Source organism: Elephas maximus, chromosome 16 (assembly GCF_024166365.1).
Source record: "Elephas maximus indicus isolate mEleMax1 chromosome 16, mEleMax1 primary haplotype, whole genome shotgun sequence".
Taxonomy (NCBI): Eukaryota; Metazoa; Chordata; class Mammalia; order Proboscidea; family Elephantidae; genus Elephas; species Elephas maximus.
In genome coordinates, this window is record NC_064834.1 from 2,641,294 (window position 1) to 2,666,299 (window position 25,006).

General features: G+C 50.9%; 2 protein-coding genes across 5 annotated transcripts in view; both read right to left on the reverse strand.

Moving 5' to 3' along the window:
• TMEM273 (transmembrane protein 273) overlaps positions 1–25,006 on the reverse strand; it is a 53,834-nt gene that overhangs the window by 16,192 nt on the left and 12,636 nt on the right. Inside the window, exon 1 of one of the 2 annotated variants that reach the window (XM_049855402.1) lies at positions 18,914–19,718. The exons of the other annotated variant lie outside the window; for it this stretch is intronic. Coding sequence (XP_049711359.1) covers positions 18,914–19,028 — 115 coding nt within the window. The 5' untranslated portion in view covers positions 19,029–19,718. Of the gene's footprint in view, positions 1–18,913; positions 19,719–25,006 lie in introns of those variants that run through there. 2 annotated transcript variants of the gene reach the window in all.
• Positions 1,801–12,727, reverse strand: LOC126059606 (papilin-like). 3 transcript variants are annotated; one of them, XM_049855401.1, is made up of 2 exons: positions 9,537–12,727; positions 1,801–9,458 (listed from the first exon to the last, which is right to left on the reverse strand). In XM_049855401.1, exons 1-2 carry the CDS (start codon positions 9,802–9,804, stop codon positions 8,671–8,673), a joined length of 1,056 nt encoding a protein of 351 aa, XP_049711358.1. In that variant the 5' UTR covers positions 9,805–12,727; the 3' UTR covers positions 1,801–8,670. The 3 variants fall into 3 exon arrangements, with proteins under 3 accessions (XP_049711358.1, XP_049711357.1, XP_049711356.1); XM_049855400.1 differs by having other exon boundaries at positions 1,801–9,380; positions 9,459–12,727; XM_049855399.1 differs by having other exon boundaries at positions 1,801–8,912; positions 8,991–12,727.

Below are 25,006 nucleotides of genomic sequence, written 5' to 3' on the forward strand. Positions count from 1 at the left end.
TGTTGTTGTTGTTAGCTGCCTTCGAGTCAGCTCCAACTTATGGCAACTCCACATACAACAGGCTGAAACATTGCCTGGTCCTGCACCATCTTCATGATCATTGGTGTGCTTGAGTCCATTGTTGCAGCCACTGCATATTTTGAGTGTCTTCCAATCTAAGGTGCTCATCTTCCAGTGCTATATAAAGCAATATTCTGTTGTGATGCATGGAATTTTTTTTAATTAATTTTTATTGTGCTTTAGGTGAACGTTTACAAATCAAGTCAGTCTCTCATACAAAAATTTATACATACCTTGCTATACACTCCTAATTGCTCTCCCCGTAATGAGACAGCAACACTCCTTCCCTCCACTCTCTCTCCTCATGTCCATTTAGGCAGCTTCTGGCCCCCTCTGTTCTCTCACCTCCCCTCCAGACAGGAGATGCCATCACAGTCTCATGTGTTTACTTGATCCAAGAAGCCTGTTCTTCACCAGTAACGTTTTCCATCCCATATTCCAGTCCAATCCCTGTTTGAAGAGTTGGCCCCTGGAACGGTTCCTGTCCTGGGCTAACAGAAGGTCTGGGGACCAAGACCTCCACGGTCCTTCTAGTCCCAGTCTGACCATTAAGTCTGGTCTTTTTACGAGAATTTGAGGTCTTCATCTCACTGCTCTCCTGCTCCCTCAAGGGTTCTCTGTTGTGTTCCCTGTCAGGGCAGTCATCGATGGTAGCCGGGCACCATATAGCTCTTCTGGTCTCAGGATGATGTAGTCTCTGGTTTATGTAATCCTTTCTGTCTCTTAGGCTCATAGTTACCTTGTGTCTTTGGTGTTCTTCATTCTTCTTTGCTCCAGCTGGGTTGAGACCAATTGATGCATCTTAGATGGCCGCTTGCTAGAGTTTAAGACTCCAGATGCCACTCTCCAAAGTGGGATGCAGTATGTTTTCTTAATAGATTTTATTATGCCAGTTGACTTAGATGTCGCCTGAAGCCATGGTCCCCGAACTCCTACCCCTGCTTCACTGGCCTTCAAAGCTTTCAGTTTATTCAGGGAACTTCTTTGCTTTTGGTTTAGTCCAGCTGTGTTGACCTCTCCAGTATTGTGTGTTGTCTTTCCCTTCATCTAAAATAAAACTTATCTACTATCTAATTAGTGAAAACCTCTCTCCCTCCGTCCCTTCCTCCCTCCCCTCTCTCATAACCATCAAAGAATATTTTCTTGTCTGTTTAAACTATTTCTCCAGTTCTTATAATAGTGGTCTTATACAATATTTGTCCTTTTGCAACTGACTAATTTCATTCAGCACAATACCTTCCAGATTTCTCCATGTTATGAAATGTTTCAGGGATTCACCATTGTTCTTTATCGATGTTTAGTATTCCATTGTGTAAATATACCATAATTTATTTATCCACTCATCCATTGATGGACACCTTGGTTGCTTCTAACTTTTTGCTATTGTAAACAGTGCTGCAATGAACATGGGTGTGCATATATCTGTTCGTGTAAAGGTTCTTATTTCTCTAGGATGTATTCTAAGGAGTGGGATTGCTGGATTATATGGTAGTTCTATTTCTAGTCTTTTAAAGAAGTGCCAAATTGAGTTCCAAAGTAGTTGTACCATTTTACATTCCCACCAGCAGTGTATAAGTGTTCTAGTCTCTGCACAACCTCTCCAACATTTATTATTTTGTGTTTTTTGGATTCATGCCAGCTTTACTGGAGTGAGACGGAATCTCATTGTAGTTTTGGTTTCCATTTCTTTAATGCCTAATGGTCATGAGCATTTCCTCATGCATCTGTGAGCTACCTGAATATCTTCTTTAGTGAAGTGCCTGTTCATATTCTTTGCCCATTTTTTAATTGGGTTGTTTATCTTTTTGTGGTTGAGTTTTTGCAGTATCACGTAGATTTTAGAGATTCAGGCTCTGATCAGAAATATCACAGCTAAAAACTTTTTCCCAGGCTGTAGGTAGTCTTTTTACTCTTTTGGTGAAATCTTTGGATGAGCAAAGGTGTTTGATTTTTAGGAGCTTCCAGTTAACTGGTTTCTTTTCTGCATTTCCAGTAATGTTTTGTATACTGTTTAGATGCATGGAATTTTTATAGTATGATTTTTGGAAGTAGATTACCAGGCGTTTCTTCCTAGTCTGTCTTAGTCTGGAAACTCTGCTGGAACTGTTCACCATGGGGAGCCCTACTGGTATTTGAAATACTGGTGATATAGTTTCCAGCATTATGGCAACACAGTAGGCACCACAGTACTACAAACTGACAGACAAGTGGTGGGCCTCATACGTTAAGCCAGTGCTTGAAGCTTGAGACGAGGACACAGCCCATGATCTGTGGCCACTAGTGCCTGCAGCTGGGCTCTACAGAACTATGGCGGTACTGTGGGCTCATCAGGGAAGCAGCATGTTAATTGGCCACTTACTTGGAGCAAGATGTTGGGTACGACACTCACAGCAGTGCTGCATGAGCTAGGCACTGGCACCATCCCCTTGGGTAAACGAGGAACTGGGCATCAAGTACTTTGCAACATGCCCAAGGGTCAGGGTGCCAGAGCTGGAAGGCAAACCCAGCCATCTGAACTGTAGCCCACGCTGTTTTGTGCTACGCTGTCCTGCCCTACCAGCCTCTGTGGTCTCTAAAATGAATCCAGGGAATCTAACAGAGTAAAACCAAAACTGTTAAGGCTGGAGTGAAATAACAACGCACTGAAGACCAGAGAGGCTGGGGCTGGGATCAGGAGGCTGGGGAGGGGAGATGCTGCACCTGTCAAGCCTGACACGCACACCCCAGCCCCAGGCAGAGGCAGCAGCAGGAAGGGCCACAGCCCCTGCTCCTTGTTAATGAAAGCACTCCTCTGCATTGGGAGAAACCAGGCTTTTCCAGCTTAGCTCAAGACACTGGTCCCCTGAGTGCTGGCACTCAGGAGGGTGAATGACTGAGTGGATACTGCAGTGGCCTTGGTCTCCCAGGAGCAACCAGGTCACGTCTGGTGATCACCCCAATAGTGCCCAGGTGATGGAATCAGGTGAAACTCTACAAAGGACCTCATTTCTCTTTAGGGGCACAGGGATGGAAATCTTAATGGAGTGTAGGGTTTTTCTCATGGCCTAACTTGGTAGACAGGGAAGTTTGGGCATTCTAAAGCCAAAGTACGCAGCCTTGTGTTAACCACAGCTCCTTTGGAAAATCCGGTGAATCCCCCTCTCCTCCAGCATGCTGCCCACAAGGGGCACACCCGCTCACACACAGACTACCCTTCACCCACACACAGCAGGACCCTGATGCTGTCATTCCCCTGAAGCCCTGGGATGTGCTCCTGTACTTTATAGTCCTTATAGTGTTCCTGTACGTTAACCCTACTGCTGCAGCTAGGCTGAAGGCATCCTGAGGTGGGAAAGCTACGAACACTTGCTGCTCACTTATCGACTACCTCATTTTCTGACATTTTGCATAACAGTAAAAAACCTACTATCTGACTATTTTGTGCATTAATTACGTACATCTGGCAGTAATGTACACCGAGGTGTGAGGCGACAGTAATGCTGGCTGTGATGGTCAAGGTCGTGGGTCAACTTGGCTGGGCCATGATTCTCAGTGGTTTGGTAGTTATGTAAGGATGTATTTTGGCAGTTATTGCAATCATGTAGTCACCCCCATTTTGTGACCTGATGTGATCATCCTCCATTTTTGCATAATACCAATTTTTGCAAAACAATTTGGTCTTTGGCACCAATAAGTGAGGAGTGGGTGTATTTAGCATCAGCTAGGGGCTGGACTTTGTGGCCAAGCAAACTAAGGGCTGTGGGTGGGAGCTGGATATCTGGACTGATAGCCCAAACTCAGAGCTATGTGTGCCTCATGCTGCCCTGGTCCCTGTCCTACACCATGCTGGCCTCTGCCTGCCTTGACAGGGACCAGAGAGTGGGGCCCCTGTCCCTCTCACACACCAACATCCCACATGCCCCCACCTTAAGGGTACCCCCAGCAACTGGCACTCTCCTGTGGAGCCTGTGGCATAAAAACTGCATAAGAGCCCAAAGTGAAACTATAGGAGAGAAAGAAGGAGCACAGACTGGGAAGAGGGAGGTCAGAAGCACACAGAGACAGGAGAGACCTACAGAGACACACACAGACACAGGGGCAGGAGAGATATACAAAGACACATACAGAAACAGAAGAGACACAAAAAGATCAGAGAGACACAAAGGTAGACACACACAGAGGCACAGGCAGAGAGACACACATAAAGGCACGCAGAGGAAGATGCACAGGGAGCATAGACCACCAGCGGGAGGCCGGAGAAGAGGTGAGGAGAACTCTCAGGGGCAAAAAGGCTGTTGGCAAAACTGTAGAGACAGTGAAAAGAGCAGTGGTTGTTCAGATTCGGGCAGAGGTGGGGGTGAACGGGGGCACAGGGTATTTTTAGGGCAGTGAGACTATCCTGTATGATACTGAAATGGTAAACACATGACATTATGGTCAAAACCCACAGAACTGTATGACACAAAGAGTGAGCCCCAATGTGAACTACAGATGTTAGTTAATGGTCATGTATCGACATAGATTCACCAGCTGTAACAAACGTAGCCCAGAAAGGCAAGACGTGAATAACGGGAAACGGTGTGCAGGAGGGAGAAGGGGCAATGGGAACTCTCTGTACTTTCTGCACAAGTTTTCTGTAAACCTAAAACTGCTCTAAAAAATAAAATCTAGTTCAATAAAAGACCTGTCCCCTGGCCCCAACCTGCCCCCCGGACAGACAGCAGCCAACCCCAGCATACTTCCTCATCAACCTCACCCACCAAATGAATCTTGCCAAGCACTGGCTCTTTCTGCCCCTCGCTAGCAGGGTTCCCATGTTGGGCTCAACTCAGTACCTCCCATCCCACCTCAGGCCAGGCCCCTGAGACATCACCCCCAGCAGCATTTCTCCTCCTCGGGGAGGGAGGTCCCTCAATGTCTCCCCTTCCTGTGCTCCTGCTAGCTCAGCTTCCAGCCTGAGGCTCCCCACCGGTGGCCCCAGACAGGCTCTCCTGGCCTTCACCTCTGCTTTCTCCAGCCTGAGCTCAGGACCCAGGGCTGCACATAGTGGCTCAGAGGGGCTCAAGGCCAGAGGGAGCAGGGCTGGTCCTGGACAGAGCTGTGTACCCTCAGGCTGCATTCCGTCAACTCCAGTTAGCCAACGGGCAGCCACTCCTGCAGCCTTTCTCCTCCTCGGGGGGGCGGGGAGGAGGTCCCTCAATGCCTCCCCTTCCTGCGCTCCTGGTCTCCACACAGTCTGACCCTGCGCTATATGGAACCCCTGGGTAAGGATCCTTCTTGTGCATACCAGCTCTGCCTGTCGCTATCCTTGCCTTCTGCCAGGGTCTTGAGTGCAGGGGTCCTTTGTGGCCCACAGAAGCCTTTGAACCCCCACTGTTGATTTCCCCATGCTCTGCAAAGTGGCTGAAGGATGGATGGCTCCAGAAGAGTTTGGATCGGTGCAAGGCTTGGGCTGGGCTACGGAGTGGTCCCCATGTTCAGACCCACGAGAGGCTTCACACTGCCCTTTCTCTGCTGGGACTCTGTTTCCTGTGCAGCAGAGGAGGGATAGAGCCAGATCCAGGGGGGCTCCAAGGGGGGTGAGGGGGACTGGTTGTATCAGGCCAGGCTCACTCGAGACAGGGAGGTACAGGAACTCTGCTGACCAGATTTGCTAGGGCAGCAGGAGGGCACCCCATCCTACTGCCACCACCAGCCCCAGTGGCTGCTGTGCGCACCCACCCCAGGCTATCCATGCTGAGCCAGGCAAAGAGAGGAGAGCTGAAGCCAGGAGGCCTGCCTGGCCATGGCCCAGCCCTTACTGCTTCCTGGAGCTGAGAGCAGGAGACACTTTGAGACTCCGGTGGAGTCCAGAGGCCACCTTGCTAATGCCCCTTCTGGCTTCTCTGGCCCTTGGTCTTCTAGCCTGGACCCACTCCACAGTGCACATAGAACACCAGCTGTGCAGGAGCTCGCTTGCCTGCCTCCCCCCGACTCACTCAGCATCACTCTTGCTGGCCTGGGTTTGCACACAGGATCTCTCAGTGAGCTGCCCAACTAGGGCTGTGTCTGCCCCAGGGTGCCTTGTTCAATGTGCACGAAGGCCCTCTGCAGGCGTTCCACTACAGGGCCACTGCCTCCACCCCAGAGTCCCACCTGGACGTGCTGCTGCTGCTGCTGCTCAGTGACCTGGCACTGCCCTTTGCTGACCAGGGCCCCTCTCCAGTCCCCCTCTCGGAAGCACCTCCCCAGCCCTACAAGCAGAGCTGAGCCTGCTCTCCACAGGGCTTCCTCAAAAGCAAGGAACCTCCTACGACAGCTTCGTGCCACATGGGCTCCCAGAAGGTGAGAGGTGACCATACTGGGCCCTTCTAGGCAAGCAGCGGGCTGTTCCACAGAGAGACACTAGTGTGAGCACAAGATGAGGGACCAGGGCCCAGCCAGGAATCCGGCCTCCCTGGCACTCTGAGCCCTCCATGTTGCCCATCACACCTGTCAGACTGCCCTCCATGGAGGCTGCCATGTTGTGCCATCCTTATTTGGGCAGCGTCAGGCTGGGTGACTCCCCATTGCAGGAGTGGGCGTGATGTAGTTGGTTTTCTATAAGTATCTGAACTAAAATTAGTCAGAGATCTCCCTAGTGTTTGTCAGTCTGTGCCTGGCCATATTCAACTTGGAGCTTAAACACTAGAGAAGAGCTTCTAACTTTAGATCCCATGGATTCCAGGGTTCTCAGCTACAAGAGGGGGGTTGAAATGTCTAGGACATGCTGAGCTAGTAACAGTCACTGTCATCCCTAACAGGGTGCTTGGGGTGGCCCCAGGACCCAGGGAATCCAAGAGCAGCCCATCCCACGTCTCCCCATGAAGGGGCTCGAAGATAACAGGTGGGGGAGGGAGGGTCAAGAATCACATGGATACAAGCTCAGAGAGTCACAGGCAACACTCAGTGCCTCCCTGCGAACCTCAGCTGGAGGAAGCCTTGGTGGGGGTTGGGGGAGGCGACCCTTGCTGTGTGGCCTGTCCTCTCCCCTTACCCTTTGTCTGCTAACAGCATCTGGTTTTCCTCTGAGGAACCACTGTCGCAAGATTCCTGTGGGGCTGGCTCCAGGATGGACGGAGAACACACCTGACCAATTAGCATATCTCTTCTTCCTGTCAATAGTGATTGGTTGAGGGATGGGGCAGGTGATCCAATTCAGCCAATGAGACTCCATTCTGGGATTTTGAGGAAAACGAGGCTGGCGAGGCCTGGGGCTGGCAGAGCCCCATGGAGACGGCCTGCTGTCACCAAAACACCTTCAGAAGGGCTGAGACCACATCCTAAGACAGCTTTTGAGCCTCTGAGTCCAGCTGTCCTTGAAACACCTCGCCCTGTACTTTTCAGACACTTCAGTGAGGACATTTCTTCTTTTTCGTAACCTTACCTGAGTCAGGGAACTGCCATCAGTAATCAGAAGAACCCTGATGACTAGGTGACAGGTCCCTCCTAGGGCATCATTAGAAATCGGCTGGCAAGGTGGAGACGGGGGCAGAGAGGCTGGCTGAGAGTGGATTGCTGCATAGCACAGCCTCGGCTAAGCTGGGCTGGGATCTGCCAGCACTCTGCACACGTGGCTCTCTTGATGGGGTGCCTTCCCCAGTCCCCAGGGAAAGTGCTTACTGATCTTTCAAGGCTTAGCTCAGGAGCCACGTCCCTGAAAGTTCTCCAGGACCATCCCTGCCACCTGGCCATTCCTCCACCTGCTTGCATTGGCCTGCAGGTTGTTCTGTGGCAGGAAGGTTGCGGATAGCTCCCCTCTAGTCTCAGGGGGAAATGTGAGCCCTCTTGGGACATTGATTCCTGTCCCAAGAGATGCAAGGAGAAGGTGGACGGGGAGAGTCCTGAACTGACAGAGCAGTTACTCCAAAACTACTGAACAGTAAACCTGAGGTGGCTTGAAGTGATAAGATCAAGTTTCTAGCACTGAATGACAGTTGGCCTTCAGAGCTGAGCTCAGCCGTAGCTGCCGCTTGCCATCCAGTCAGTTCTGACTCATACAGAGAAAGAAATCAAGTGATAACATTGCACCTGTGACCCTGAGCTGGGAAAACACGTAGCTGCTATTGCAATGCCTGTACCTGCCTCCCCCACCCGACTTTGGCCTGAGTCCAAGCCAAACACAGCTTATGCAGCTGCTGGGAAGGAGGGCAGGGTGGTGGTCAGCAGTGTGCAGTGAAAGAGGGCACCCTGTGTGCAGCTGGGTCCACTGATGGTTCACGCCATGGTTGGACTCCAGGCCTTACTATTCCCATCTGAAAATGGGGGCTTATGACCCTGATGAATAAAAAGGACTAATGAAGCTGGTTCCCTGAGTTCTCACCCTGAGCCTCCCTGTAACAAGAGGTGGCCCAGGAGGTCACAGCAGAACACAAGTCATGCTGTGCTACCTGGGCTAGCTTTTGTGACGTGAGGGTCAACAGCCCCTTCCCTTCCTCGGGGTTCATGAATGTGTCCATTTCTCAGGAAAGTAAGATCAGTTGCCCTGGCCCTTTGACTTCTCCATGGGGTTTGATGCTGGAAATAAGCCATAATTGTATCCACCCAAGATTCAGAACCTTTTCTTCAGCCTTTCCTGAGCAGACAGCTAGAAGGCAGCTGAGGTGCCATGAGTCAGGAAGTGCTCCGCTCAGTGCCTGCCTGGCCCACTCTGTGTCTGCAGGCTTCCAGGTCACTGCTGACCCCAGGCTCACGCTCACCTCCCAGCACCTGTCTGCTCTGTGGTCTGCAGCCTTCCAGGTCACTGCTGTCACTGCAGACCCCAGGCTCACCCTCACCTCCCAGCACCTGCCTGCTCTGTGGTCTGCAGCCTTCCTGGTCACCGCTGTCACTGCTGACCCCAGGCTCACGCTCACCTCCCAGCACCTGTCTGCTCTGTGGTCTGCAGCCTTCCAGGTCACTGCTGTCACTGCTGACCCCAGGTTCACCCTCACCTCCCAGCACCTGTCTGCTCTGTGGTCTGCAGCCTTCCAGGTCACTGCTGTCACTGCAGACCCCAGGCTCACCCTCACCTCCCAGCACCTGCCTGCTCTGTGGTCTGCAGCCTTCCTGGTCACCGCTGTCACTGCAGACCCCAGGCTCACCCTCACCTCCCAGCACCTGTCTGCTCTGTGGTCTGCAGCCTTCCAGGTCACTGCTGTCACTGCTGACCCCAGGTTCACCCTCACCTCCCAGCACCTGTCTGCTCTGTGGTCTGCAGCCTTCCAGGTCACTGCTGTCACTGCAGACCCCAGGCTCACCCTCACCTCCCAGCACCTGCCTGCTCTGTGGTCTGCAGCCTTCCTGGTCACCGCTGTCACTGCAGACCCCGGGCTCACGCTCACCTCCCAGCACCTGTCTGCTCTGTGGTCTGCAGCCTTCCAGGTCACCGCTGTCACTGCAGACCCCAGGCTCACCCTCACCTCCCAGCACCTGCCTGCTCTGTGGTCTGCAGCCTTCCTGGTCACCGCTGTCACTACAGACCCCAGGCTCACGCTCACCTCCCAGCACCTGTCTGCTCTGTGGTCTGCAGCCTTCCAGGTCACCGCTGTCACTGCAGACCCCAGGCTCACGCTCACCTCCCAGCACCTGCCTGCTCTGTGGTCTGCAGCCTTCCTGGTCACCGCTGTCACTGCAGACCCCAGGCTCAAACTCATCTCCCAGCACCTGTCTGCTCTGTGGTCTGCAGCCTTCCTGGTCACCGCTGTCACTGCAGACCCCAGGCTCACACTCACCTCCTAGTACCTGTCTAGCCCACTCTGTCTGCATGCTTCCTGGCCACCACTGTCACTGCAGACCTCAGGCTCACGTTCACCTCCCAGCACCTGTCTGGCCCGCTGTGTGTCTGCAGACTTCTTGGTCACTGTTCTCACTGCAGATCCCCAGGCTCACTCTCACCTCCCAGCGCCTGCCTGGTCTGCTCTGTGATCTGCAGCTTTCCTGGTCAGTGCTGTCACTGTAGACCCAGGCTCACTGTTCACAGCCAGAAGCCACTTGAATTTGCTTTTCCTCAACTACCCTTTTCCAATGTCGTTAATGCTCAGCTTGAGCCACCAAATTACAAGCAGACAGGACGTTCCACCACTCTTTCTGTGAGAGGACTTAGACTTTTTAAACCAAGCCTGGCAGAGCTGGGTGGCCCCATAGATAGAAAGCAAAAGAAAACAAAGGAGAAAGAGCAAAGCAGAGACAGCCACCAGGGGTGGCTCAGGGGCACCTCCTTAGTTTCCATCAATACCCCAACCATGGCAAGTGATGCCACACTGTGAAGGGAAGCAATGCACTTGCTCCCTGAACCAGATCGAGACCCCCTGATCTGGCCAGGGGCAGTCCCCAGAGCCCCTGGGAAAGTGGGCAGTAAGAAAAGAATCCCATTTGCAGGTGCATGGGAGGACACAGCAATCCAGGGGTCACACGGGGGTCACCCTAACCTAGCCTGGGGCATCAGGGAAGTTTCCCTGGAGTAAGCATTATTTAGGAGTCCCTGGGTGGTGCAAATGGTTTGTGCTCTACTACTAACCTAAAGGTTGGCAGTTCAAACCCAACCCACCCTGCACCGCTGTGGAAGAAAGGTCTGGCTATCTCTTTCCATAAAGATTACAGTCAAGAAAATGCTATGGAGCAGTTTTACTCTGTGACATATGGGGTTGCCGTGAGTCAAAATCAACTCAATGGCAATGGGTTTGATTTTCGGTTTTCAGGTGGCACAAACAATTGTAACCAAAAGGTTAGAGGTTTGAATCCGCCCAGAGGCACCTTGGAAGAAAGGCCTGGTGCTCTACTTTTGCGAAATCAGCTATTGAAAACCCTTTGACGCACAGTCTTACTCTGACACCTGGAGTTGTCACGAGTCGGAACTGACTCCACGGTAACCGTTAAGAAGCATTATTTACATTAAAACCAAAAGGAACAGTCAGAGCTAGTGAAGGTGAGGGGAAGGCTGGGGGTGGGAAGGGGTGTGCAGGTTGGGGGCGTGCCAGACAGGGGTAGAGAAATAGCAAGGGACTTAGAGGGCTCAGAGACGTGAGCGACAGGGTGTGACAGGACTGCAGCAAGCTAGGGGGGAGCTGGCGTCGGATGAGGCCAGCACTGTGCTGTGGTAAGGATCCCGGGTACGCAGGGAGGAGAGCCCCTGGCCATACGTGCTGCACAGCTCCAGGCTTGTGGAAGGGTCTTGGCCCTTGCTCACAGCTTTCCTATTCCAGTGGCCTCTGTCCTCTCTCCCAGACTGAGCCCCTGCTGTTCTAGGCCAGGTGAGCAGAGGCTCTTGGGCTTTCCAGAGCATCGCCCCCACAGCCAACACAGCCACCCTGGCCAGGAAGGGAGAGCAGGAGTTGAGGAAGCCACATGGAGGGTGGAGAGGCTGAACTGAGGCTGTGAAACACAAGAAGTGCCTGCAGCTTCCAGAAATAGCCTTGTAATTAAGAGGAAACAATAATGGTCGGTGACCAGACTGTATCAAAACTTCTGCCCACTTTGTTTTTCCTGAGCAATCTTTGCTAATTAATTCTTAACGATTCACACACTGGGATTAAAACACTCAGCTCACAGAAGCCAAGCTGGTCGATACCTTTTCAGCCTAATGGAGGGACTGGAGGCAGAGAGCAGGCTTCAGGCCTGAGGTGGAACCGGGTGTTCTGGGCATTTGGAGCTCTTCCAAAGGGGTGGGGCCTCCCAGGGCGTCGCAGGGGGCGTCCCCCTCCCCCACGGAGGTCCACTCTGACCAGGAGATGGTAACACATGCTAATACTACACCACCTGTGACAAGGTAGCCGCTAGAGCCTTGAGGGAGTAAGCCGGGGGCGCAGGAAGCCATGGGCGTGGGGCTCGAGGCTGTCCTCGGTAGTGTGGGTGGTGGTGTCCAGTGAGGACCAGACAAGGGGACCCAAGGCCAGAACTCCCAGCTAGGCCCTACACTCACTGGGGAAGGGTCTGCTCCCTCTTAAGCACATCTCTGTTGGGACTGGAAACTTCCCTATGACCCCCGAGTTGGGTGGAAGGAAGAACCAGGTCCCTATTCAGTCACTGTTTACTCAGCTAGCGGCCTTGGGCCAGTGGGGCCATGGCTCTGAGCCTCTGCAGTGGGGCTGGTCACAGAAGCCGCTTGCTGGCCTGCCCACAAGGGTGGACAGGAGGGCCTCCAGACGGAGGGAGGACACAGGCCGTGCACTTGGGCAGACAGGGGTAGTCCTTCCACGAGCACACCCGATAGCCACTTGAGACAGGGTTCTGGAGGCCACGGGAGATGTGCTGTAGAAACAACACTGGGTGGGGCTGGAGCAGAAGGGAGACGCCTGCCCCGCAACGCACGGTTCTCGGCAGTTCTGAGAAGTCACTGTGCCAAGGCCTCCTGAGGCCACTGGACTTTTGAGCCTCAGACCAGAGGGGCCTGTTTTCAAGAGTGAGTCTCCGAGGCATTTCCAGAGTGAGCAGCGGAGTCTGGAAGCCGTGCAGAATGACTAATTAATGATGGTAAAGTACTGTGGGAGAGGAAAGCACTGCGTAACTGGTAAGTGGTGGGGTTATTACTATTCATGCAGTATTCATGCTGTGCTCTCCAGCCTCTGGGAAGCTTCACTCTGGAGTCCTCAGGGACTGGACTGAGGGAGCACGTGCCCAGGGAACAGGGCTGTGACAGCAGCTGGCCTGGCCAGCGGGGAAGGGGCCAAGAGGGTGCAGAAGGGCGGCAGACACGCCACCGCACTGAAGCCACAGTGCTTGGGGAAATGGGACCTTGGCAAAGCCAGGGAGGCCAGATGGAGCCTTCTGCCTCCATTTACCAGGAGAGGCCATCCATGGAGCCCAGCTGTGTGCCAGAAACTGGGCTGGGAGTTCCCACCATTGTCATCTCTTTCAAGTCAGCTCCTAACGCTGCAGAGGAGTCCCTGGGTGTGCGGACTGGAAGGCTGGCAGTTCAACTCACCCAGAGGTGCCTCCAAAGAAAGGCCTGGCCGACTTCTGAAACGTCACAGCCATGACATTTCTACTTTGCAACACACGGGGTTGCCAGGAGTTGAAATCTACTTGACAGCAACTGGTTTGGTTTGGTTAACATCTGTATTATGTCTAAATATTTACAAGCTATACCACAGGCCAGCCTGCTTCCCACCCTGGGCCCTGCACTCCACTCCCCAGGGATCCCCTGCTGAGGGGTGCAGGTCTTCTGGGCCAAATACGAGGAGCCAGGCCTGGCCAGGACTCCTGGGAAGAACCAGACCCTCCAGGACTCAGGTAGGCCTGACCCAGTCAGATGCCCAGGCAGGTTCTCCTGCCTAACTCCTAGGCTTTCCCACCCAAGTGGTCCCCTAACCAGTCCTCCAATGTAGGGGAAGGAAGCAGAGCTACTTGAGAACCTGGCCTTCTGAGAAACCCATGCTGGTAATTGCAATAAAAGCAGCCCTCCCTCACTCTCCTTCCCAGGGCTGTGGTTTTCCCTCCCCACATGCACACGGCCCCCCTTTCCAGCCCCTTCCCCTGGCACGGGGACAGAGGACACACACAAAGCCCTCTTCCTGAATTCTCATGAACTTTCCCTGAACTTTCAAAATAACGTTCTTACAAGAACAAAAAGAAAAACAATGTCTTTGCATTTGGCATGTGTGCGATGTGTGGGGCCCTCAGAAGCCGGGACAGGGCCCGCTGTGCTGGGGGACGGTGGGCCTCATCTCGCAGGGCTGGGGCCTCCTCAGGCTTACACAACAGAATGAGAGACATCTGGGCCACAGCTGGTCTGAGTGGCTCCAGGGAAGACCTGCACTCCAGCACGGTGGATAGGGGTTGGCCACAGTATTTCATGTGCCTCAACCACCAAGGCTTCTCCATAGCTTGGAGGGCATCTGTTCTCCAGTGCTCTTGGCCTGCTCAGGGAGCCCCTCTGAGTATCTCCAGAAGCTTCCAGGCCTGCCTGTGCAACATACCTTCTGATGGGGCCAGGATGGCTATGACAGATACAGGCTACAAAGACATACAGCCCTGTCTCAGGTCTCATGATCGCTACACACACATACAGCCCTGTCTCAGGCCTCACAGTCTCTATGCACACATAACGCCCTGTCTCAGGCCTCATGCTCACTACACAGACATAAAGAGCCCCGTCTTAGGCCTCAAGCTCACTACACAGACATACAGCCCAGTATCAGGCCTCATGCTCACTACACACACATAAGGCCCAGTCTCAAGCCTCATCCTCACTACGCACACTGAGAGCCCTGTCTCAGGCCTGATGCTCACTACGTAGACTTACAACCCCGTCTCAGGCTTCATGCTCCCTACACAGACATATAGCCCTGTCTCAGACCTCATGCTCAGTACACAGACATACAGCCCTGTCTCAGGCCTCATGCTCACTACACAGACATACAGTCCTGCCTCAGGCCTCATGCTCACTAAACAGACATACAGCCCGGTTTCAGGCCTCATGCTCACTACAACTACATACAGCCCTGTCTCAGGCCTCATGCTCACTACACAGACGTAGAGCCCTGTCTCAGGCCTCATGCTGACTACACAGACATACAGCCAGGTCTCAGGCCTCATACTCACTACTCAGACATACAGCCCTGTCTCAAGTCTCATGCTCACTACACAGACACACAGCCATGTCTCAGGGCTCATGCTCACTACACAGATACAGTCGGGTCTCATGCCTCATACTCACTACACAGACATACAGTCCTGTCTCAGGGCTCAAGCTCACTACACAGACATACAGTCCTGTCTCAGGCCTCATGCTCACTAAACAGACATACAGCCCTGTCTCAGGCCTCATGCTCACTACACAGACATACAGCCAGGTCTCAGGCCTCATACTCACTACTCAGACATACAGCCCTGTCTCAAGTCTCATGCTCACTACACAGACACACAGCCATGTCTCAGGGCTCATGCTCACTACACAGATACAGTCGGGTCTCATGCCTCATACTCACTATACAGACATACAGTCCTGTCTCAGGGCTCATGTTCACTACACAGACATACAGCCCCGTCTCAGGCCTCATGCTCACTACACAGACATACAGCCCCGTCTTAGGCCTCAAGCTCACTACACAGACATACAGCCCAGTATCAGGCCTCATGCTCACTACACAGACATACAGCCCTGTCTCAGGCCTCATGCTCACTAAACAGACATACAGCCCGGTTTCAGGCCTCATGCTCACTACAACTACATACAGCCCTGTCTCAGGCCTCATGCTCACTACACAGACACAGCCCTGCCTCAGGCCTCATGCTCACTAAACAGACATACAGCCCTGTCTCAGGCCTCATGCTCACTACACAGACACAGCCCTGTCTCAGGCCTCATGCTCACTACACAGACATACAGCCAGGTCTCAGGCCTCATACTCACTACTCAGACATACAGCCCTGTCTCAAGTCTCATGCTCACTACACAGACATAGAGCCCTGTCTCAGGCCTCATGCTCACTACACAGACATAGAGCCCTGTCTCAGGCCTCATACTGACTACACAGACACAGCCCTGCCTCAGGCCTCATGCTGACTACACAGACATACAGCCAGGTCTCAGGCCTCATACTCACTACTCAGACATACAGCCCTGTCTCAAGTCTCATGCTCACTACACAGACACACAGCCATGTCTCAGGGCTCATGCTCACTACACAGATACAGTCGGGTCTCATGCCTCATACTCACTATACAGACATACAGTCCTGTCTCAGGGCTCATGTTCACTACACAGACATACAGCCCCGTCTCAGGCCTCATGCCTACCACACAGACATACAGCCCCGTCTCGGGACACATGATCAATATACAGACATACACCCCTGTCTCAGGCCTCATGCTCACTACACAGACATAGAGCCCTATCTCAGGCCTCAAGCACACTACACAGACATACAGCCCAGTCTCAGGCCTCAGGCTCACTACACAGACATACAGACGGGTCTCAGGCCTCATGCTCACTACACAGACATACAGTCCAGTCTTAGGCCTCATGCTTACCACACAGACATACAGCCCTGTCTCAGGCCTCATGCTCACTACACAGACATACAGACGGGTCTCAGGCCTCATGCTCACTACAACCACGTACAACGCTGTCTCAGGCCTCATGCTCACTACAACCACGTACAGCCCTGTCTCAGGCCTCATGCTCACTACAAAACCTACAGACCTGTCTCAGGCCTCATGCTCACTACACACACATACAACCAGGTCTCAGGCCTCAAGCTCACTACACAGCCTTACACCCTGTCTCAGGCCTCATGCTCACTACGCAAACATATAGCCCTGTCTCAGGCCTCATGCTCACTACACAGACATACGGCCCGGTCTCAGACCTCATGCTCACTACACACACGTACAGCCCTGCCTCAGGGCTCATGCTCGCTGCGCAAACTTACGGCCCCATCTCAGGCCTCATGCTCACTACGCAGACATACAGCCCTGTCTCAGGCCTCATGCTGACTACACAGACATACAGATGGGTCTGAGGCCTCACGCTCACTACTCAGACATACAGCCCTGTCTCAGGCCTAACGGTCACTACGCAGACATACAGTCCGGTCTCAGGGCTCATGCTTACCACACAGACATACAGCCCTGTCTCAGGCCTCATGATCAATACACAGACATACACTCCTGTCTCAGGCCTCATGTTCACTACACAGACATGCAGCCCGGTCTCAGGCCTCATGCTCACTACACAGACATACAGTCCGGTCTCAGGCCTCATGCTCACTACACATACAGCTCGGTCTCAGGCCTCAGGCTCACTACACAGACATACAGACGGGTCTCAGGCCTCATGCTGACTACACAGACATACAGCCCTGTCTCAGGCCTCATGCTCACTACACAGACATACAGTCCGGTCTTAGGCCTCATGCTTACCACACAGACATACAGCCACGTCTCAGGCCTCATGATCAATACACAGACATATACTCCTGTGTCAGGCCTCATGCTCACTACACAGACATAAAGTCCTGTCTCAGGGCTTATGCTCACTACACAGACATACAGACCAGTCTCAGGCCTCGTGCTCACTACACAGACATACAGCCTGGTCTCAGGCCTCATGCTCAGTACCCAGACACACCACCCTGTCTCAGGCCTCATGCTCCCTACACAGACATACAGCCCTCTCTCAGGCCTCATGTTCACTACACAGACATACAGCTTGGTCTAAGGCCTCATGCTCACTACACAGACATACAGTCCTATCCCAGGCCTCATGCTCACTACACAAACATACAGCCCTATCTCAGGCCTCACGCTCACTACACAGACGTACAGCCCCGTCTCTGACCTCATGCTCACTACACAGACATACACCCTGGTCTCAGACTTCATGCTCCAGTATGCAGACACACCACCCTGTCTCAGGCCCCATGCTCCCTACACAGACATACAGCCAGGTCTCAGGCCTCATGCTCACTACACAGACATACAAACCCGGTCTCAGGCCTCATGCTCACTGCACAGACACACAGCCCTGTCTCAGGCCTCATGCTCACTACACAGACATAAAGTCCTGTCTCAGGCCTCACGCTCACTACACAGACATACAGCCTAGTCTCGGGCCTCATGCTCACTACATAGACATGTGGCCCGGTCTCAGGTCTGAAGCTCACTACACAGACATACCGTTCTGCCTCACGGCTCATGCTTGCTACGCAAACTTACAGCCCCATCTCAGGCCTCATGCTCACTACACAGACATACAGCCCCGTCTTAGGCCTCAAGCTCACTACACAGACATACAGCCCAGTATCAGGCCTCATGCTCACTACACAGACATACAGTCCTGTCTCAGGACTCATTCTCACTACACAGACATATAGCCCTCTCTCAGGCCTCATGTTCACTACACAGACATACAGCTTGGTCTAAGGCCTCATTCTCCCTACATAGACATATAGCCCGGTCTCAGGCCTCATGCTCACTACACAGACATACAGCCCTGTCTCAGGCCTCATGCTCACTACACAGACATACGGCCCTGTCTTAGGCCTCATGCTCACTACACACACATACAGTCGGGTCTCAGACCTCATGCTCACTACACACACGTACAGCTCTGCCTCAGGGCTCATGCTCGCTGCGCAAACTTACAGCCCCATCTCAGGCCTCATGCTCAATACGCAGACATACAGCCCGGTCTCAGTCCTCATGCTCACTACACAGACATACAGCCCGGTCTCGGGCCTCATGCTCACTACTCAGACATACAGCCCTGTCTCAGGCCTCATGCTCACTACACAGACATACAGACGGGTCTCAGGCCTCATGCTCACTACACAGACATACAGACGGGTCTCAGGCCTCATGCTCACTACACAGACATACAGATGGGTCTCAAGCCTCATGCTCACCACTCAGACATACAGCCCTGTCTCAGGCCTAATGGTCACTACGCAGACATACAGTCTGGTCTCAGGCCTCATGCTTACCACACAGACATACAGCCCCGTCTCAGGCCTCATGATCAATACATAGACATATACTCCTGTCTCAGGCCTCATGTTCACTACACAGACATACAGCCCCATCTCAGGCCTCATGCTCACTACACATACAGCTTGGTCTCAGGCCTCATGCTCACTACACAGACATACAGCTTGGTCTCAGGCCTCATGCTCACTACACAGACATACAGCCCTGTCTCAGGCCTCATGTTCACTACACAGACATACAGCTTGGTCTAAGGCCTCATGCTCACTACACAGACATACAGCCCTGTCTCAGGCCTCATGCTCACTACACAGACATACAGCCCTGTCTCAGGCCTCATGCTCACTACACAGACATACAGCCCTTTCTCAGGCCTCATGCTCTCCTCCAGGGGGAAGAACACAGGAGCTTTGCATGTGGAGCCTCAGAAGCCAGCAGTGACCCTGCTCACCTGGCCCTGGACAAACCCAGACCTTCTTCTCTGCCCTGGTGTAAGCAGTTGCCTCTTTCTGTAAGCCTTTCCCATGAGGCATTGATGATTCAGTTGTTGAATGCTCGCCTTCCATGCCGGAGACCTGGGTTCAATCCCCAGCCAGTGCACTCCATGTGTGGCCACCAGTCATCTGTTCATGAAGGCTTGTGTGTGGACAGGTTTCAGCTGAGCTTCCAGACTGGACTAGGAAGATAGACTAGGAAAAAAAATCTTGGATCTACCCCCAAAGAGCAGCCAATGAAAACCCTATGGATTGCAACAGTCTGACCTACAGCCAGCCACAGGGATGGTGTTTCACTCCTCTCTGCATGGGGCTGAAATGAGTCAGGGGCTGACTCAATGGCAGCTAAGCCCCCTTACCTCCAGCCCACCCACTGCATTGCCCCCAAGGCTTTTCCTCCAGGCTGTCCCACACCCCCTGTGGGAGCAGGCCCAGCTTCCTCACAGGGCTCACCAAGTCCCTCAGCCAGCTGGGCTTACCTCTCAGCTTCATCTCTGGTACCCACACCTCAGCAAGGCTATACCCGCTTCTCAGAGCACTGTCGTTCTTTCCCACCCAGATCCGTTCCTACCATAGTGCCTGCAGACTGACTCTGGAAACTGAGTGTCCGCTTTCTACATTAATTGAATCACAATCAAGTGCTGCTTACAGGGCAGAAGCTGGGGGGCAGGGGGGTGACCAAACAAGGCAAGATGCTTGCTGTGACAGAGGTCACACAGGATGTGGGGATAAGATCTTAAACAGACATGCATGCAAATAGCTCTGTTATAAAACTGTGAATAGTACTGTGAGAGGGCAATACCATGGCCTCCTAGAAGGAGCTGAGATGCATTTCAGGCAGAGGACAGGACCCCTGAGGAAGCCTCCAGGCAGGGAAGGACTCGGTTCCATGAATGCAGGGAGCAGAAGCACCCTGCCGGAGGCACAGATGGGGTTAGGGTGGCCGGCAGGTCTAGAGAGGGAGGACCTTGTAGGCCACAATAAAAGCTTAGGTCTTCCTAGCAACAAAGGGGAGCTACTGAGGGATTTCAGCAAGGCAGAGGCATAGTTAATTTGCACTTAACAGGATTCCTCCTCCAGGAAGCCTCCCTGGACAGCCTTTGTGGTTCAGGAACTTCTTCTGTTTCCCTTTTTGCTTCCTTCGTTTCAGCACTTAACAAGCTGCATTGCAACTGTCTCCCCAGAGACTGTGAACTCCTTCAGTTTGGAGCCTGACTCACTTATGTTTGTGTCCCAGTGAAGAGTTTGGTGAAAATCAATATTTGCTTAATGAAAGAGAAAGTTCCGGAATGTCTGCATGTCCCAGGCATCTGGAGTAGCCCGTGGGCCCAGCTCCAGGCCCTTTGCCTCCTCCCTGGGCAGCGAATTCTTGAAGATGTAGCTCTAGGGGTTGCACAGGCCTCTGAGGTGGGTGCAGCTGAGGTCCAGGCAGAAATTCCCCAGCTGTTCATCTGTCCCATTCAGATAAGGAGGGAGCGAGTCTGGTTCATTTCACTAAGAATCATTAGCAGTTTATTTAATGGAATAAAATTTAATAAAAAGAGCAGCTTAAGCAGGTCTGGTGGGTAAACGAGGGCCTGGGTGTGCCACTGATGCTTACCGTGACTTTAAAGAGAAAGCACAGGCAGCTTAATTTCAGAGCCAGTGGAAATGTCTGCTCACTTGTATGTCAGCCAGGTTGACTCTGGTTTCCAGCTGCCCAGCAGTGGCTCTCATCAGGGGCGTGAGGACCACAGGGATTTCTCTGACAGGTCACCCCTACTGCCTCCCTTCATGGGGAATCAGCCCTCCTCTGGAGTTTCCAGGATCAGGAATGTGTGTCTGGGAGACGTTAGATAGTCCACGTCCCCTCCTCAAAGAACATTACTCCAAATCACCTGTCCTCCCAGGATCTTAAAAACTAATTTCAGACTTCTGCCTTCAAAAAAATGTAAATGTCCTTTTCCTTATTCCTCACATTAAGTACAATTAAAAGCCCTGAACATTGTATTAAAAATAAAGAAATAAATAAATAAGAACACTCTGTAAGGTGGAGGGAAGAAGGCAGACCGGCTGGGAACCTCGAGGCCCCAGGAACATGACGTGCTGGTGAGTTCCCTGGATTTTCTCTGCCTCATAATCCCAGACTACATGCTGGAGAAGCAGCTACCCAGAAATGCCAATCGGCACATAAAACCCAACAAAAGCTTACTCTCTAGCCAAACTAGGAAAGGGGTAGCTTAACAAGACAGAAAGTTTTTAATCAATAACCATTCTACGCCAGTCAGACAACTCAGAAAACACTGTGGCCCCACCACTGTCTGTTCCACCAAAGGTCAGATGGGAAGCCCAGATTTCCGCTCTCGCCAGAATGTAATAAGCCACCTAATTCCCATTATCTCAGAAAAGGCCAAGTGGGAAGATAGGACTTTCATCCTCAAAGGATGGAAACAAGCCCCCCACCCCGATGGAGATCACATTGGGAAACTGGACTTCCACTCTCTGCTAGAATGATGTCATAGGAGGCTTCAGAGAAGGTTAGCAATAACCATTGCCCAGCAGTGCCAAGGCTGGTCCTCCTCCCAAGGATGTCAGTGGATGCCACATGGGCAGCAGTAACATCTCCCAGCAGGGGTTGTATCAGTGGAGGCCTAGTGGGGATCCTGAACTCCCACCTAAACTGGTAGTAATGAAGAACCCCTGTCATGGATTGAATTATGTCCCCCCAAAAATGTGTGTATCAGTTGGACTGGGCCGTGATTCCTGGTATTGCGTGATTTTTCTGTATTTTTCTCTATGATGTTAATGAGGTAGGATGGGCGGCAGTTGTGTTAGTGAGGCAGGACTCAAACTACAAGATTGGATTGTGTCTTGAGGCAATTTCTTTTGAGATATAAAAGACAGGAGCTAGCCGAGAGACAGGGGACCTCATACCACCAAGAAAGCAGCACCAGGAGCAGAACGCATGCTTTGGACCTGGGGTCCCTGTGCCTCAGAAGCTCCTTGATAGGGGAGGATTGATGACAAGGAATTTTCCTCTAGATCCAACAAGGAGAAAGCTGTCTCCTGGAGTTAACACCCTGAATTTGGACTTTAACCTACTAGATTGTGAGACAACAAATTTCTCTTTGTTAAAGCCACCCACTTGTGGTATTTCAGTTATAAGAGCACTAGATGACTAAGACAACCACTCTACCACCAGGTTTCAACAGGGGCTGAGAGAGGAAACTGAGCTTCTCTCCCCATTTGGCAGTAACAAGGAGATTCCCTATTTCACCCGCCAAAACAATGTCAAAGAAGGCCAGCTAAACAGAAGGTGTGAATAAGATCCAGAGTCTTATAATACCAGAAACGTTCAGGTTGCAACTGAAAATCACTTGTTCTACCAAGAACCAGGAAGATTTCAACAAGAAAGATAACCAAGGGACACCAATACCAAGAAAACACAGCTGTCAGAATTATCCGATAAGGATTTTAAAGCAGCCATCATGAAAATGCTTCAATGAGTAATTATGAAAATGCTTGAAACCAGTGAAAAAACAGAAAGTCTCAGCAAAGAAATAGTACCTCTAAATAAATAAGTAGGATATAAAGAAGAACCAAATGAAAGCTTAGAACTGAAAAGTATAACGAAATAAAAAAAAAGAAAAACTCAATTAATTCAAAAGCAGAATGAAGAGAACAAAGGAAAGAATCAGTGACCTTGAAGATAGAAAAATAAAAATTTTCCAATCTGAACAAGAAGAAAATGGAATGAAAAATAATAAAAAGAACATAGCTTCAAGAACCAGTGGGACCATAGCAAAAGATCTAACATCCATTTCTTCAGAGTCCCGGGGGTAGAAAACAAAGAGGGTGGGACTGAAAAAAGAATTTGAAGAAATAATGGCTCAGATTTTTACAAATTTGGTTAAAGACATTCACCTGGAGATGCAAGAAGCTGAGCAACCTACAAATGAGATACACTCAGGTAAACCCATGGCAAGACACACCATAGTCTTGTCATTGGTTTACATCAGAGACAGAAAATTCTGAAAACTAAAGAAAAAGGAATAATCTTGAAAACAATAAGAGAGAAACAACGCCTTACTGTCTAGAGGAGAACAATTCAAACGACAGTGGATTTCTCCTCAGAAAGCATGAATGCCAGAATAACGTGGCCCACCATTTTTCAAGTGCTGAAGGAAAACAAATTAATAAATGTCAACCCAAAATGCTGTTAAATTATCCTTCATAATGAAGAGGAAATCAACATATTCTCAGAAAAAGGAAAACTAAGAAAATTAATCACTGGGAAACCTACGCTAAAAGAATGACTAAATTTCTCTGAACAGAAATGATAAAAGAAGAAATCTTTGAACATCAGGAAGTAAGAACACTGGAAAGAGTAAAACTACGGATGAATAAAATGGACTCTTAATCTCTTAATTTTCTGAATTATATGTGACTGTTAAAAAATTATAACACTATCTGATGTAGTTTTCAATGTAGGTAGAATTATAAAAAAAAAAAAAAAAGAATTATAAGACAGTTACAAATGGGAGCGAATAAAAGGACATAAAGAGAGATACAGATTCTACATTTCACCTGAACCGCGAAAATGTTAACATCAATAGACTTGGGTAAGTTACGTATACATAATGTAATACCTAGAGCTACCACTAAAAAAATATGTATGCAAAGCGATATAATCATAAACACTATGCTGTTGCTGTTCTTAGGTGGGGTGGAGTCGGTTCCGACTCATAGCGACCCAATACACAACGGAATGAAACACTGCCCGGTCCTGCGCCACCCTGAAAATCATTGCTATGCTTGAGCTCGTTGTTGTAGCCACTGTGTCAATCCACCTCGTTGAGGGTCTTCCTCTTTTCCGCTGACCCTGTACTCTGCCAAGCATGATGTCCTTCTCCAGGGACTGATCCCTCCTGACAACAGGTTCAAAGTATATAAGACGCAGTCTCGCCATCTTTGCTTCTAAGGAGCATTCTGGTTGCACTTCTTCCAAGACAGATTTGTTCGTTCTTTTAGCAGCCCGTGGTATATTCAACATTCTTCACCAACACCACAATCCATAGTCAATTCTTCTTCGGTCTTCCTTACTCATTGTCCAGCTTTTACATGCATATGATGCGATTAAAAAGACCATGGCTTCGGTCAGGTGCACCTTAGTCTTTAAGGTGACACCTTTGCTTTTCAACACTTCAGAGAGGTCCTTTGCAGCAGACTTCCCCAATGCAATGTGTCCTGATTTCCTGACTGCTGCTTCCTTGGGTGTTAATCATGGATCCAAGTAAAATGAAATCCTCGGCAACTTCAATCTTTTCTCCATTTATCATGATGTTGCTCACTGGTCCAGTTGTGAGGATTTTTGTTTTCTTTATGTTCAGGTGCAAGCCATACTGAAGGCTGTGGTCTTTGGTCTTCATCAATAAGTGCTTCAAGTCCTTTTCGTTTTCAGCAAGCAATGTTGTGTCATCTGATGCCCATTCTTCTCCACATAGTCCAGCTTCTCGTATTATTTGTTCAGCATACACGCTGAATAGGTATGACGAAAGAATACAACCCTGACGCACACCTTTCCTGACTTTAAACCAGTCAGTATCCCCTTGTTCTGTATGAACAACTGCCTCTTGATCTATGTACAAGTTCCTCATAAGCACAATTAAGTGTTCTGGAATTCCCATTCTTCACGATGTTATCTATAATTTGTTATGATCCACACAGTTGAATGCCTCTGCATAGTCAATAAAACACAAGTAAACGTCCTTCTGATATTCTCTGCTTTCAGCCAGGATCCATCTGACATCAGCAATGATATCCCTGGTTCCACGACCTCTTCGGAAACCGGCCTGAATTTCTGGCAGTTCCCTGTTGATCTACTGCTGCAGCTGTTTTTGAATGATCTTCAGCAAAATTTTGCTTGCGTGTGATATTAATGATATTGTTCTATAACTTCTGCATTTGGTTGGATTGGCTTTCTTGGGTATAGGCTTAAGTATGGATCTCTTCCAGTCAGTTGGCCAGGAAGCTGTCTTCCATATTTCTTGGCATAGACGAATGAGCACCTT

Coding starts and splice junctions, on each gene's coding strand:
- LOC126059606 (XM_049855401.1), bottom strand. CDS start 9,804: ATGCAGACAGAGTGGGCTAGACAGGTACTAGGAGGTGAGTGTGAGCCT. Junction 9,459..9,536: donor GAGCAGACAGGTGCTGGGAG/GTGAGCGTGAGC, acceptor AGGTGCTGGGAG/GTGAGGGTGAGCCTGGGGTC.